The sequence below is a fragment of the Bos indicus genome, chromosome 5 (genome assembly GCF_029378745.1).
Source record: "Bos indicus isolate NIAB-ARS_2022 breed Sahiwal x Tharparkar chromosome 5, NIAB-ARS_B.indTharparkar_mat_pri_1.0, whole genome shotgun sequence".
Classification (NCBI taxonomy): Eukaryota; Metazoa; Chordata; class Mammalia; order Artiodactyla; family Bovidae; genus Bos; species Bos indicus.
The window spans coordinates 82,603,053-82,619,839 of NC_091764.1; the positions used below are offsets into that span (position 1 = coordinate 82,603,053).

The 16,787-nt window shown below is 39.7% G+C and overlaps 1 protein-coding gene across 4 annotated transcripts in view; it reads right to left on the reverse strand.

Annotated features, from left to right (window-relative positions):
- STK38L (serine/threonine kinase 38 like) overlaps positions 1 to 16,787 on the reverse strand; it is an 81,710-nt gene that overhangs the window by 56,013 nt on the left and 8,910 nt on the right. Inside the window, exon 3 of one of the 4 annotated variants that reach the window (XM_070789920.1) lies at positions 13,259 to 13,322. The exons of 2 other annotated variants lie outside the window; for them this stretch is intronic. In XM_070789920.1, coding sequence (XP_070646021.1) covers positions 13,259 to 13,322 — 64 coding nt within the window. The remainder of the gene's footprint in view (positions 1 to 13,258; positions 13,323 to 16,787) is intronic. One more of the 4 variants, XM_070789924.1, reaches the window with a different exon arrangement.

The window sequence follows — 16,787 nt, forward strand, 5'->3', positions numbered from 1 at the left end:
TGCCTCAGAGCAAATAAGCACATGTACCACAACTACGGAGCCTGTGTGCCACAACTAACGAAGCCCCAGTACCTAGAGCCTGAGCTCCGCAACAAAGAGAAGCCAGTGCAATGAGAAGCCCAAGCACCATAACTAGAAGTAGTCCCCACTTGTCGCAACTAGAGAGAGCCTATGTGCAGCAATGGAGACCCAGCACAGCCAAAAATAAATAATCTTTAAAAAAAAAATACTAGAAGGCCTTCACAATGTGAGAAAGCATGGAACTGTAAATAAATTCATATGCAAAGGGAGAGAGAAAGTAAGGTGCAGTAGATGAGACTGGAAAGAAAACAGGGACCAGATTGAGAAGAACCCTGTATGCCACACCAAGGAATTTGGACAGTTTCTTGAAAAGCGATAAAAAAGGCATTTTAAAGAGTTCTAAACCAGAAATGTTGTGGTGCAATTTACATTTTAGATGATCTGCTGGAACAGGAGTACAGATTTGGTGGTAGTTAGTGGTGTTTATAGAACAGAGGAGGGTAAAAAGGAAGGAAATTAAATCTAGTATTTAAGAGAAAACTAAAATAATCCAGTCCATGGGGTCGCAAAGACTCAGACATCACCGCACGACTGAACTGAACTGAAAATGGTCGAGCAGGATATGCATGAGGCCTTGAACTGAGGTAGATGGAGATCCCTGAGATTCTGCTCTAGCGGCATCCTGAGGTTCAGAACAGGGAACAGAAAGCATACTCAGTTACATGAGGAAGTAGTTGTTAATGTACTAAAAAGGCAATCAGTTCCTTCTCCAAAGTATAAATGAAGCAAAGATCTTAGAAATGCAGGTTTTAGGTACTCTGCTATAGTTCTACTTCTTTCTTCCAAGATAATATAGAAATTATAGCATGAGACATTATCTATTCACCATTATTGAGGGGCCAGGTTCAAGCACAGTACCACACATGTTGTTGTCATTGTTTAATTGCTAAGTCATGTCTGACTCTTTTGTGACCTATGGACTATAGCTGCCAGGCTCCTCTGTCCACGGGATTTCCCAGGCAAGAATACTGGAGTGGGTTGCCATTTCCTTCTCCAGGGGATCTTTCTGACCCAGAAATTGAACCCACGTCTCCTGTACTAGCAGGTGGATTCTTTACCACTGAGCCACCAGGTAAGCCCCACACAGCAGGTGCTTAACAAATGTGGGTTATGTGTTGGATATGATGAGTTTTCATAAGCTAATGAAACACTGCCATGTGTACAGGTGATTAACTCCCTGCTCACTGGCCATATTAGCAATGACTTGATCAAGAGCACCAGTAAGGAAAGATGAAAATTATTTTCCTGGTAATTTTATGCCCCTCTGAGACCCTCCCCACAACCCCCTATCCCCTTCAGATTTTTAGTCCATATCAGCAATAATCCCTACACAAGGGAGTGAGTGGATAGTTCAGTTATTATTTGAGTCAGACTACACCCCACATGTAGACTATTACAGAAGATACTTTTTTCCTTATAAAGTACAGTGTATCTCTTATCTGAGCTCCCAAGGGGCACTTCTGAGAGTAGAATTAGGAGCGCTCAGCCAGTCCTAGGTGCTGCAAACCACATGGACTTCTGTTTCAATTTTCATAAAACAAAAGCAGTATTTTCCCCGCAGAAACCATTATCTTTATTTGAATAAAGATCATAAAAAATAAAGAACAGGAAGAGAGGTCATCTAAACAACACCTTGCTATTAATGACTATTGTCTGAAATTAGAAAATTCTGCCCATCTGTTAAGTATTTACTTTCTTATACTTTTTAAGATTTTCTCAGCAGTAAGCCTATGCTACTAAACATCAAAACTTCAAAATCTGATCATCCAATTCCAAACTCCTAACTTTGTAAAATGTTAATATCACTTCAGACATTACTGACAATAACACCAATATATAATTAATAGTAACAAACTGAGCATTAATCATGAGTCAGGTAACAAGCTTAACACTTTATATACAATGTCTCATTTGATTTTGATCCTCACATTCATCCTAAGGAGTAGTACATAAGGTTACTGCCACTTTGCAGTAGGGAAAAATGGGGTTCACCGTCATGTACCTTATCTGATATGATATATCCCAAACGAGCCTGCTAGACTCAGTAGCCCAGAACTCTTCACCACTCTGCAGTACTCTCTCCCAGACCAATTTAAGGATTAAAAAAAAAAAAAACCGGAGGCTCAGAAAGTTGACAAGACTTGTTGAAGGGCACATATTTAGAAATGCAGACAGCATTAGGCTCATGGTTCAGGGCCTCTACCACTCTACCTTTAATACTGGATCTGTTCCATGAAACAAATCATAATCACCCCACAGGAATCGGCAAAGTATAAAACCCCCACCCTGTTAAAAAAAAAAAAAAATCAAACAAAACAGGCTTTGTCAAAATAGCATGAAGGTCATGACGTTATTAAAAAAAAAAAAAAAAGCTAGTAGGGTTTCTTTTTGACACATCAAGGGCATTTTAAACTCAAACCATAAAAGGAGCTAATTTAGAAAATAATGCTTCTCAGATGTCTAATTGTGCCTTTATTTTTGCTTTCCCAATATTTATTTACATGTTTCTGTTACAGTTCATATTTGATTGTCAAAGTTTTCAGTACTTCTCAGGGACTTGGGAAAAGGTTAATGAGCAATTTTCTGTCCCCAACCCACAAAGAAAACAATGTGTACAATTAATCCTCATAGATCCTATTGCCAAGTAGCAAGCAAGTGCAATATCTCTCTGATGTATGGGGTGGGGGCGGGGAGACAGAATGGGTGAAAGAGGGCAGAGAGAAACATTAAAAAAACGCCACACTTCGGGGGCTCATTTCTTCCAAGTGACTTATGTCTTGTAGTTGACAAGATGATCCCACCCTTGAATACAAGGAAGTTGCACCCAGTCTCACAAAGCACAGATTCAATCACCCCAAACAGAAGTCTGGACTTCCCTCCAAGACAAATATGGAATTCAATCTGTGTGATGCTTTGAATGCAGCTAATTAACTTGCAATCCTTCGTTATGACCAAACAAGGGAGGGAAAAGAGCTACCTTCCTGGTCCTTCCTTGAGGGGGAAGCAAAAGGAAAAGGCATAATATTTAAATCCCACAGCAAAGTTTGAAAACTTTTCCATTAAGATACACACCCTAGCTGAGTCATCATCGGAACACCCTACGGTGGCTCACCTCGGTCCTAACCACCTTTGCTATGCATGGTCATTCCAACTCTGCTAAGTCACTCAAAATAGAAGGGATAAGAAGCTGTAATTTGTTTCACTCCTTTCACTTATTTAACTCTATAATTTTTAGAGCAAATGCACTGACCTTAATTTATGTAAGTACTTAATCTATAGCTGAATGAATCAAGAAGCCACAGCTGAGTGAAAATTATATCTGAAAATAGCCACTAGTCAAAGCAGTAAGGGACCCTGATGCTGGGAAAGATTGAGGACAGGAGAAGGGGACAACAGGGGACAAGATGGTTGGATGGCATCACTGATTCAATAGACATGAGTTTGAGTAAACTCCAAGAGCTGGTGAAGGACAGGGAAATCTGGCATGCTGCAATCCCTGGGGCTGCAGAGAGTCGGATATGACTGAGGGTCAGAACAACAAAGCAGCAACAGCAACAAAGAAGATTACTTCATGAACCAAGGAGAATGTTTCAAACTCAAAATAAAGATTATGAGGGGGGAAATTTTCTTAACCTAAAGTTAATGAGTGGACACTTTGCAAATATGTTTACCTATTTTCCCGAACAGTTGTATAACATTCCCCTATTAAATCTTTTAGGAGGACTCCAGCCAAGCTCTAAATCAGTGAGAGCTCTCTGTGGTATTTCTGAAGCCTTTCCCCCATTTTTCCCTCTCCAAATAGTTGACAATGGCATATGGGGGGTAGGGTGGAGAGCTTGAAATCTTTCACAGGCCACAGTCCACTCTCAAAGATCCAAAGTGTTTTGATGTGAGCCTGACACACCAGGCAACTCCAGTTCCAAGCTCTCCTCCTATTTTGATTCCATCCACCATGTTGAAAATGTCTTTCCATTCTTTCACCACTACATTAAAAAACAATACAGAGCTTTAGGTAAATTCTTTTAAAACTTATTGAGGTAACACTTTAGATACCAAGTTGATAACTACCTTAGGAATCTCCTTCTGAGACTGCAACTAGACTCACTGAGTTTGAATCTGATTCCATTCTTGCTAGCTTTGGATCTTAGAGAAGTTAATTCACCTGAGTCTTTAGTTTCCTCACTGATTAAAGAAATTTTTGTCGGTTACTACATGTGATGCCTTTAGGATAGTACCCGACACTTGAGTGGTCAATCTGGAGAAACTGTTATTACCATTATTACTGTCCATCATCACTGTTGTTAACTTGATAATCTGTTAACATACCCCTTTTACCATCCTTCTAGTATGTGGAAGAATCTATCAGGAGATAATCAGATTTCTGAACTACCGTTAAGCTGAAGAAAATAATCCATTAACAGCTTGGTCGGCAAGTTACATATTTCAAAGAACTTAAGTCTGTGATTTAACACCATAAGGACTCAACCACTCAATTATAACAGTTTAGGATTCATTTAAATCTCTTATGGGCAACTGTTACAGATTTCAGGCAGGCCCTAAGTTATGGGTATTTAATTTTGAAATAATGGAGCCAAACATATTTTGTCTTCAAATCGTTACAATACGTCTGGAGAGATGGCTGCATCTCTAACTAGGCTACAACATAGAGAATTAAACTACAGTAATTTGAACAGGAAACAAAATAGGTTGATTTTTCCTGGGGTTAGGAAAAAAGAGCAGCAGCAACAAAAATGAGACTGAAGACGGAAAAGTTATAGGTTATGAAATGTAACATTTGCCCCATGAACTTGCCATGGTGATTTTATATAAAACTTAATTTATACATATTAAAATACTAGGTTAAAAAACATATAGCATCACACAATGAAAAATAAGCTACAAACTAGCATAAGACATTTGAAACATAAAAATGAAGAACTAAATACAATGGTAATATAATAGTAAGTTATTCTTATACAGTTCTTACTATGTATCAGGCACTGTTCTAAACTATATACATGTATCTTAAATACATAAAGAATTACTATGAATCAATAAGAAACACACAAACAACAAAATTTTTAAAAGAGCAAAAGTCCCAAATAGGAATTTCACAGAAAACAAAAATGGCCCATACACATAATGAAAGATGCTCAACTACAATTCTAATCAAGGAAATGAAAATTAAAACCCTGATGAGGTATCAGTTCACACACTAGATTCACAAACACTAAAAAGGCTGTCAGCATCTAGTTCTAGCAAAAATGAATAGACAATGACTAAGCAATCCTACTCCTAGGTATAAATGGAAAAGATACCCCTGCACAAGGGCAATACCTAACAACATTCAGTGGACATTGTTACTACAGATAAAAAAAAAGTATGAAACAAATAGAATAGAAGATTCTATTATATGGTCTAATATATTCTATTATATTCTATAGACCATATATTCTATTATACGGTCTAATATAAGACCATCAATAGAACTGGAATAAAAACAAACTCTGGTACATTCATCTACCTGAAAACCACACCACAGTGAAAATGAACAAGGCACCACCACCTGGGTGAATCTCAGAAACGTAAACTGGAAAAAAAGGAAGTGACTAAGAGAAGATTATGCACTGAATGTTTCCATTTATATAAAGTTCAAAAAAACAAGCAAACCTAAAAAATAATACTGACTCAATGGGATCTACTCCAAGGTGATGAAACTGTAAGTAAAAGCCAGGAAGTGCTAGCTGTTCAGTCGCTAAACCGTGTCTGACTCTTCTGCTTACCATAAAATTAAAGACAGCTTGGAAGAGGAAGGGCATTCTGGAAACTTCTGGGATACTGGTAAAGTTTTAGTTTTTAAACTCCCTGGAAGATACTTTGTGGTCGGTTTCATTATTTTTCCTTATTTTGTACAAACATGTAACACACTTCAAAATCTTAAAAAAACAATTTAACATGTATTCCTTTTAGATGAGTCCTAGGAGAAGGCGATGGCACCCCACTCCAGTACTCTCACCTGGAAAACCCCATGGATGGAGGAGCCTGGTGGGCTGCAGTCCATGGGGTCGCTAAGAGTTGGACACAACTGAGCGACTTCACTTTCACTTCTCACTTTCATGCATTGGAGAAGGAAATGGCAACCCACTCCAGTGTTCTTGCTTGGAGAATCCCAGGGTCAGGGGAGCCTGGTGGGCTGCCAACTATGGGGTCAACACAGAGTCCGACAGGACTGAAGTGACTTAGCATAGCATAGGCAAGTCTACATAATGAATCCATCATTGAAACAATGTATACATTGCAGACTAGAAAAGTAACAATTTTAAAATAAAGAAAACTTTAAAATCTGCAGCAAAAACAAAAATTCTAAAACTTTAAAATGGAACCAAACTGATTCACAAGCAGAAAAACAACACAGTAATGACTCAAAGCATCAGTTATTCAAGTGTGTTCTATAAAACATTTTTTTCTTAGATGTCTAAGGGAAAATGGGTACCAGGTGTGAAAGAAATTTGAGGATTAATGGGTTAAACAGATAAATCTCCTAAGGAAGAAATAGAATTTCCTTGACTCTAGAATCTTTTAACATGGTGAATTACATTGTGATCTTTTAGGATTCATATTTCCTATAACACAAACTGGGATACATTTTATGACACAGAGGTCATACCAGAGAGAATATCCCCAAGCCAGGTGAGAGCAGATGATATGCTGGTGAAAGGTATTCAGATATCTAAGTCTTCATTCAGTAGCTGATCTGGCCAAGCCAAACCCTGGGCAGTTGGGATCAAAACCCATAACCAAATACAACCCTTTAGTAACTAAGGGAACAGTCATTTCAAGTGTTACATGAACATGGTGACAGCTTTATGTGATTCCCTTGGGGGCAATACATAACATAAGCATAAGGTGCAACAGAAAAGATCTGGATGGAATATAAAAAATAAATCTATTTCTACAGCTTTTAGCAGGTCTTATTTGGTTTAGGTAGAGTTCAATAGAAGCCTCCAGTACAAAAATATGTTTCAAATCATACCTCTTAGTTAAAAGGTTTTTACACTAGGCTTCCCCTAATACAATTAGAAAGTTTCTAGTTTTCTACTAAAGTTTTCCCGAAGTAAAATGAATCTGTGAACTGGGTCAGCCAGTTCTTCAAAATGTGCTTTTATTACCATAGGAAAATAAGGTGATAATGGTCTTCAAAAGAAAACACATCCAGAGCAGGGGGCATAATCTCTGTCGGGGAACTAAGATCCCACATGCTGTATTGTGTACCCCTCAAAAATGGTTAAGAATGACAAATATGACAGTGACAGAAGGAAGAACACCTGTCATGTGGACATACATGGCCAGTCATTTCATTACAACCAGATTCCTACTGACAGCCAAATCACAATAAGATTCCGAAGTACGCATGGAATCAGAATTAAGGAAGTAAGAGGAACTGAGAATTTAATGGTCTTCTTCCATCCTGGCAATAACTGTTTTTTTCTTTAATTAAGCAAGTCCTATGTCTAGGCATTCTTCCAAGTCCTACAGATATGGAGGTCTTTGCTTTCAGAGAGCTCATATTTAAGTAACAGCTGAAGAATATATATTTTATCAAAGTTTACTATAGTATTATTAACAGAGTAAAAAAATTTCAAAGCAATCTAAGTGTTCAACAATAAAGCTGTTGATTAAATATAAATCTAAATGACGGGGAAAATATAGTTTTTAAAGAATAGTACTTTTAAGCAGTAATTCAATGTGGAAAAATGGTTACGGTGCAACATTAAACAAAAAAAGCAGGCTATGAAAGCATATGTGGTGTATGATCACACGTACATATGTGTATCACATGTATACTCACATATATGTATAAATTTCCTATTCTTCTAGATGCACAAGAAAAAGACCAGAAAGTCACCAGTAATTATCTGTTTTTCCTTTGATATTTTTTCAAAGGTAACTGAAAACTTGATACCTTTTCAAACTTTCTAATTTCCTGAAATATCACTACATGTCTTTTATCACCAAGGGCAGGGATCACTTTCAAAGTAATTTCAACCGACATAAACACCAGAATCTCTTCAGATTTATCTTTAAGAAGCCATCCATGAATGCCAGTTCTTGGCTCTGTCTTTGAACTTTCAGAGAGAGAAGTCACCCTTCCCTATGCCTGTAAGCCATACTCCACAAGGATGAGTAACACACCTTCTTATCTCTTCATTCCTACTTCTTGCTTCTTCCTTTCAACTTAAACATCTTACAAAAAACTTACATTTAATTACGTCAGAAAGTAAATGTGTAACTCTTCCCCCACAGCCAGTCTGCTAACAACCCCATTTCTAGCCATGGCACTAACCTTTCTCCCAATCAGAATCTTGGAAAGCAGCCTTCACACACCTCTCCCTTTCCCATTTCGGGTTCATTAATAAAATCTGCTGAAATCTCTCTCCCATCGCATCTTACTCCTCACCCATACTTCTCCCCCTGACCGCACTGTCAGTAACATGATGGTGCCTGTGTGCGTGCTGGTCGCTCCGACCCCATAGACCGTAGCCCACCAGGCTCCCTGTCCAAGGGATTTTCTAGGCAAGAACACTAGAGTGGGTTGCCGTGCCCTCCTCCAGGAGATCTTCCCAATCCAGAGATCAAACCTGTGTCTCTTACATCTCCTGCACCGTCTCCTGCACCTGCAAGTGGGTCCTTTGCCACTAGCGCCACCTGGGAAGCCCTACGTGACGGTACCAGCGTTCAAGCGGGTCTTCCCGAGGCCATCTCACCCTTCTCTAAATCACAGCTCTGTATACAGAATTTGGATGATGGCATTCGGAGGCTCAAAAACTTCGAAGCTGGCTCCTTTTTTCCATTCCAATCTTAACTTCTCTGCCTGGCTTTTATTAAACCCCATAATTTGGCTCCACCCTAACTACTTAACTCTATTTTCCATTATTTGCTGGTCTCACCCCTCATCAACCAAGAGACATGCCATAATGAATCTTACCACCAAGCTCTGGAAAATCTAAACATAAAAATGGCCCTTCCCTTCATCTGTACTTTTATTTTGAAAGCCTAATGGATTTCCCCTCTTTTACAAAGCTTTTCTTGATTTCTCCAACCTCATTTATGTTTCACTTTTCTGAACCTGTCTCAAGTGTGTATGTATGTGTATGTGTGTGTGCATAAGTTCTTCATCTATTCATTCACTGATGGACACTTAGGTCATTTCCATATCTTGGCTAGTGTAAATAATGCTATGAACATGGAGGTGCAGATATCTTTTCCAGTTAGTGTTTTTGTTCCCTCTGAACATATTCTCAGAAGTTACTATGTAATTTTGACTTACTGATCAAGTAGACTTTAAGCTTAAAGTGGAAAAAGAGATAGAAAAAGTTCAGATATTACTGCAACAATGAAAGCAGCTGGTCAGTCTCTCTTTAAAAACTGACAATAGTGAGAATGGTCCAGAAAGTTATTTATTGCAGAAGAAGAAATGGGAAAGGTGTGAGCAACAATGCAGCCTTAGACACCTGCAAACCCATGTCCAGAATATGGGATTAAATAAATAAAGAAAATTAGCATTATAAAAATAAGCTAAAAATAAGTTATAATACCACTAAGCATCACTGAGATTTGAAGGGATGGGACTTAGAAACATAAAGAATTGCTGGTCTGGATTATTTTAGAGGCTGAAGCTGACACAGAAAGAAACCAAGCTGTAATGGGGACTTCAACATTTGGGATATTTGCTAGAACTCTCCTACAGCTAAAACTCAAGGCACCTGATAATGCCTTGCTTAACCTCCACCTCTCACATAGGGAAAGAAACATTCTGGATAGGAATACAACTACTGGGAAGAAATCAGATGACTGAAGAGCAATGGTTAATTGGAAAACCTGAGAGTAACTCTCAACTCTACAATTGCTGGGGACAGGAATGTGGGACATGCTTAGGGAACAGAAATTACAAAAACTTCAGAGGAAAGAAAAGTAAACCCTGTTGAGACTCTAAAGGGGAAGTTGCATCATATGTTTTAGGAAGTTCTCAAGAACAGAATTCTAGCTAAACTATCCTTGATTAATTAATCCCACAAAAATACTGAGCATCCACTATGGGTCAGGTAATGGGACTTCCCCAGTAGCTCAGCGGTAAAGAATCCGCCTGCAATGCAGAAGCTGCAGGAGATGAGAGTTCAATCCCTGGTCAAGAAGATCGCCTGCAGGGGAGCATGGCAACCCACTCCAGTTTTCCTGTCTGGAGAATCCCATGGACAGAGGAGCCTGGTGGGCTACAGTTTATAGGGTCGCAGAGTCAGACACGACCAAGCATGTAGGCAACAAGGAAAATACAAAGGAAGTAGAAAACATGATTACTGCCCTGGAGATAGTGAACATTTCAAACTTGGTTGAAAGCAAATTTGGGCTTCCCTAGTGGCTCAGAGAGTAAAGAATCTGCCTGCAACGCAGGAGACCTGAGTTCAGCATCTGGGTTGGGAAGATCCTTTGGAGGAGGGCATGGCAACCCACTTCAGTATTCTTGCCTGGAGAATTCCTGTGGAGAGAGGAGTGTGGCGCGCTATAGTCCAGGGGGCTGCAAAGAGTCAGACATGATTGAAAGTAAATTATAAACTGAAAATGAATTTAAAAGAATAACTAGGATGATGTTTCATATCCACACAGAACTTGATAAAATAACAGGTTTAAACTTCTGGGTTTTAGAGTAAATAATTCTTAAAGCTATATCACTAGAATAATCTAGGAAAGAAGGCTGAGATAAAGTGAGAGAACTAAAAAAAGAAGATAAGTGAGAAAGACATGTGGAAAGAGATAGAACCAAACAGTATGCCCTGGTTCACTCTAGTTACATAGAAAAAAGTACAACTGAAATGATTTGGTATAAAGAAAAAAAATGGCATTCTGGTTATAATGTGCAACAGAGAAAAGGAGAAGAGTCTGAAAAGATTAGCTGCACACAGAGCTCTCCAACGAACTGAGGTTTTAAAAGACACAGATAAAAGACAACACATAACATGGACACCTGGAAAAGCAGCTCAGGGTGACATCAGGAAGCAAAAAGCCCACAGTGAGCTGAGCTTAAGAAAACCATCAAGGGCTACCAAAGGAGCTTTTGAATTTATGTCCAGGAGAGAAAATTTACAAAAGGCCTGGGTACACTGGTTAAAGTGAACGGTGTAGTTAACACATGACAGGGAAAAAAGAACGACCTCTACTTTTATGTCGATTTTTAAAATGTTTACACTTGAATACCACCTTACAGTTTACATGTTTCTGTTTTACAATGTCCTTGAGAGGCAGGTCCAGCCCCTACTTTAAAGAGAACTCTCTGTCCAGTGTGCATCCCCCACTTGAACTCGGCCTCCTTCCTTGGTCTCCTCCTCAGGATGACGGCCAGAAGTGGAGTCCATGGGGTGAGGGAACCAAAGCCCAAGATGGCGGGGGCCACAAAAGAGCTGCCCCCAGTGCCTTGCAGGTCTTCTGACTCAGCCAGCTGACAAGGTCACACACCAGGAATTTGCCTGTGAACTGTGCTGAGGACAAGTACTCTTTGATGGATTATGGAGACCTGAAAGCTCTGCTAAAAGACAGAATACAGGCCTCCCAATCCTCCAAAATGAGGAAGGAGCATGAACATTACAAAATACTAACATGAACATTACAAAAGAGCATGGATATGATGAAACACTAATATCAGTAATAATGTTAGGCTTATCACCCAGCTTGAAGAATATTCGAAAAAAGATCATAAAGCAGATGGCTTCTGAACAAAGATGGGTGGTCACTAGAGATCCACATGGATTCAGGAGGAACAAGTCTTGCCCAGTAACTCTACTTCTTTTCTTGGCAAACCTACGAGGCAAACAATCTATGTGACTCTTTGAAAGGTATTTAACAAGCTTCACTCTCCAAGTTTTTTAAAGGGGTAAGGGAGAAAGATGAGGAAACATGGGCTGAGATGTGTTTATAAAGCAATAAAACTCAGAATGCTCATAGACAAGTTCTATACAAGACTTACGGGGCTTCAGCAGTTATACTAACAATGAACCAGATAAAGCTTTTAATGACACTCTTATCAAAACTGGAGGATGAATAGATCCTGGAGAATAACCAAGAGCAGGACAGCAGAGTCAGAATCCAAACTAATTTTTACAGAAGGTTAACTTTAACAAATGAAATTTAATAGAGAGAAGGTAAAAATTATATTTGGATTCAAAAACAAATGCTAAATATAAATTGTGATAACCTATTATATACATAAGGAACAACTTAAGATTTTGCTGAATAAAGCTTGACACAAATTAAAAGTATGGAAAAGCTGTCCTCAAAATTTACATGATCTCAATCTTAGGCTGAGTTAATAGACATAGATTAGAAACAAGCAAGATGAATGCCATACACTAGGCTGTAGCACTGGGTTCTGACCTGGAGAAGTTTTCAATAGTTGGCAGTGTGCTATAGTAGTACAAAAGGACAAAGTAAAATGTCCTCACAATTTGAAAATTAAGTCACTTTCTGGGAGTAATAACAGCATGAACCAAAAGAATTAGAAATGACTATCAACATAAGTAATTCCAAGAAAAGGTATAATTGAAAATATTTAAGAACACTCAAACCCAATCAAAAGTGAGCAGGGTGTACTTTCTGGGAGGCTGGATTATAACAGAATGTGAATTAAGAAAGCTGCTGCTGCTGCTGCTGCTAAGTTGCTATAGTCGTGTCTGACTCTGTGTGACCCCATAGACAGCAGCCCATCAGGCTCCCCTGTCCCTGGGATTCTCCAGGCAAGAACACTGGAGTAGGTTGCCATTTCCTTCTCCAATGCATGAAAGTGAAAAGTGAAAGTGAAGTCGCTCAGTCGTGTCCGACTCTTCTCGACCCCATGGACTGCAGCCTACCAGGCTCCTCCGTCCATGGGATTTTCCAGGCAAGAGTACTGGAGTGGGTTGCCATTGCCTTCTCCTAAGAAAGCTGAAACATTGTCAATTGTGTTTTTGTCTGGCTAAAGGAAAGACTGTATTAACAGAAGGTCCTCAGTCACTCAGTCATGTCCAACTCTTTGTGGCCCCATGGACTGTAGTCCATCAGGCTCCTCTGCCCATGCAATTTTCTAGGCAAGAATTCTGGAGTAGGGAGCAATTTCCTACTTCAGGGGATCTTCCCGACCCGGGGCTCAAACCTGCATGTCTTGTGTCTCCTGTACTGATGGGTGGATTCCTTACCACTAGCACCACCTGGTGAGCCTGTTAAGAGAAGAATATTACATTAATCTGTTGGGGGTGGGGACAGGAGTTTAACAAGCAAGATTTTGCCTGTATTTCCCAACACTGTCTGAGACAGAGATGGCTAACTATGTCCAGAGCACTGCTGGTAGGTGTATCCTTATTAAAAAGAGGCTCCATCAGCTCTCCTGGCTCAGTGACACTCCTCATTAAGATGACCTATTTTGATTAGAATTAACCACTTCCCAAGTAGACTGTCCTACTGGGGTGACAGTGCGCTGACCAAATTATGAAGTTTCCGTTCTACTCACAGTGATATTAATAAATTCATTAGTTGACGTCTTGCTTCTCTGTCAGTCTCCTGGTCACTTGCTAAATATAAGTAGATTCCATAATCCCAAATATTTCTGGACACACACATACACACAAATTGACATTTATGGAACTGGAAAAGCAAAGTCTATTCATTAAGTTGTGTCATTCTATATCCAGATACCACAAACCTGTGAAGTCCTGTTTCTCTGTATGACAACTGTATTTTATCTAAAAGTGAACCACACATTTTAAGAGAGAAAACTAACAAAATATAACACATGTGGAAGAGAGTAGTCAGGAAAGTAAAAAGTCTGAAATCCCTGATATTTGAACAAATTTGAACATGCTTAGCTTGAGACAGAGAAGATTGAGACCGCTGTCCTCAGTCGTCACTCTTGCTGTCGTTTAGTTGCTCAGTCGTGTCTGACTCTTTGCAATCCCATGGACTATAGCCTGCCAGGCTCCTCTGTCCAAGGGATTTCCCAGGAAAGCATACTGGAGCGGGTTGCCATTTCCTTCATCATTCTTTCAGTGATATAAAGTTATCTCTAACTCTGTGATGAGAATCAGTTGAAATCTGTGTAATGAAGAGTTTTTCAATTTATACTGTCCCAGGCCTGGCACAGGCATGGTTCAGTAAGTCTGGACACATGGGAAATGTTCACAGTGTTAGCTATGATTGTGTTGTATTACAAGATGTTGTGGGAATGCAAAGGAGGGGTACCTAACTCTGAACAAGAGGTGCGGGATCAAGGAAGGCAACCTCAAAAGTAGAGATACCTAAGCAGGGTATGAAAGAAAGCACGGGAGTTACCCAGAAGAGTGTGGGAGAAGGAATTCCAGAAAGAAGCATGTAAGATTCAAGGTCAGAGAAAGCTGCAGAGGTGAGTAGAGGGGGTAATGAAAGAGAAGGCTAGAAAAGCAAAAGGGCACCACTTCTTGAAGGGACTCAGGTCACAGGCCATGGTAAGGAATCTGGTGGAGATGATGGAGAATCACTGGAAATTGTAACTGTGGGAGTTACATAATCCGATTTATGTTTGAGGAGAACCCTTTTGGCAACCACACATAAAATGGACTGGAAGAGCACAAGGCTGGTAGCAGAAAAAGACGGTTATTTCAATAATTTGGAGTCCACATGAAGATACTGACACTGTAGAAAGAGCCGAGATGGGGACTTCCCTGGTGGTCTAGGGGCTCAGACTCCATGTTTCCAGTTCCAGGGGCCCAAGTTCGATCCCTGAAAGGGAACTAGATTCCACATGCTGCAACTAAGAGTTTATGTGAGTGATAAACAAGAGGAGAGTCAAGGATGATTTCCAGCTTTACGGCTGGGACAACCAAAGAGAATAATACTGTGCACTGGAGGAGGTAAGAAGCCTGAGACAGATTCCGGGAAAGGAGAAGGTAACACTGAGTCTTCTGGAAAAACACCCAGGTGGTGATGTCTACGAAAGAGATGAGCCACTGGAGTCTCAAGCTCAGAAAAGGGGTCCGGTTTGAAAGTCATCATCACAGAGTAGTCACTGAAGGAAACATCAGAGCCTATGAGATCATCCAGACCCCAGAGTGTGAGAAGTAAGCAGAGGGTTGGGGACAGAGGGCTGGAGAACACCAATCACTCAGGACAATGAAAGTCAGTGATTTCATGATCTGTTAAGTTTCTTTTCTTTGCAAGGAACTGAAATATTTAGGCAAAGACTAAACACCCACTTACCAAGGATTAGGGGGAATTCACAGCACAGAAATGGACTATCTGACCTCAATAGGATCTTTCACCTCTGAAATGAGTCAAAGACTTTAATTCAATCTAGTATTTCTTACAATCTGAGAAAACTTTTTATCACCACTACAAAAAAACTAAAATCTTACTTTTTTTTTCATACTTAATTTAATTCTTTGGCCATGTTTGTTCAAGGATGAAAAAACACTTTGAGGAACTAAAGTTTCTTGTTTGATAATGTCTCCATAAAGGGAAGGAGTCCCTGACTGACCAAGACAGGAGAGCACAGGCTCTCACCTGATTTCTTGTTCTATGTCCCCCTCTATGGGTCCTGTTATACGGTTGGTATCTGGATGTAGTTTTACCCAAACACATGTGCCTACTTATTCTTCCTTTCCCTTTCTGTCACCCTGTGCCTGACTGGGGCTAGACTTAACCTATGGTTTTAAGTCTTGAAGGTTTTCCGAAATGTAGCTATAATTTCCACTAATATTTAAAGTGTATTGGCTTTTGTTTCCCTTTCTGCTCAATTCTAAAAACAGAGACACAGGTATATAAACACATTTAAAAAAATTAAATCCAGAAATGTTTGATTAAAACAAATTGTCATTTTTGGCACAACAATATACCCAGAGTATTTTTAGAGAGGACTTAAAATTTCACCTTAAAAAATGACACTGGTTCTACCCAGAGACACTTGGAACAGGTGTCAGAGATATTTGACCTCTTTCAACCATAAGCACCTTTCTCCTGCCCCGAGTCAAAACCTGCCCTGCCCCTCTGCACGCCCTCTCTTTCTTCTCCTGCCCTTGTCTTTCACTCTCTTCCTGGCAGTACCCATAAACTTTTACTACCACTAATGGTAGTAAAGCTAACACAGCTGCCACCCCCCCAACCCTTCACCTAGAAATACAATGGGTATAAATCTAACTGGAGTCTACAATGAACTTTTTGGTTGTCCTTAAAAAACAATTTAACTATATTCTGTGTCAGTGGCCCAATCCACAGGACAGGAAAACAAATGGCTGAAGCAAGTAAACTTTTGTGGAAAGAAACCACAAATGCTTTTTAGCTCTAGCAGTCTAATGGGGAGGCTCAGAACCAGACTTGCAGATGCAGGTTTCTAAATGAGCAAAACAGAGAGAAACAGGACAAACTAGAGGTAACGGTTGACACCATTTGAAGTCTAGAGTCCTACTAAGTAATTACAACACAATAAGCATTAGAGAAGATGGTGAAAAAAAAAATCAAGGCTAGATCCAGAATAAAAGGACTTCAGCACTAGATATTACAATTCTGGGAAAGTTTTAGGGGCACCATAAAACTTTATGGGAAAGGTAAATAATTATGTTCCTCTCAAGTCAGGTGCTCTTGAAGCTGTGTTCTGGTGCTGCACTCTCATACAACAAGCTTACTTGCTTCACACATTCATCAAAGGAAAGGGTTTT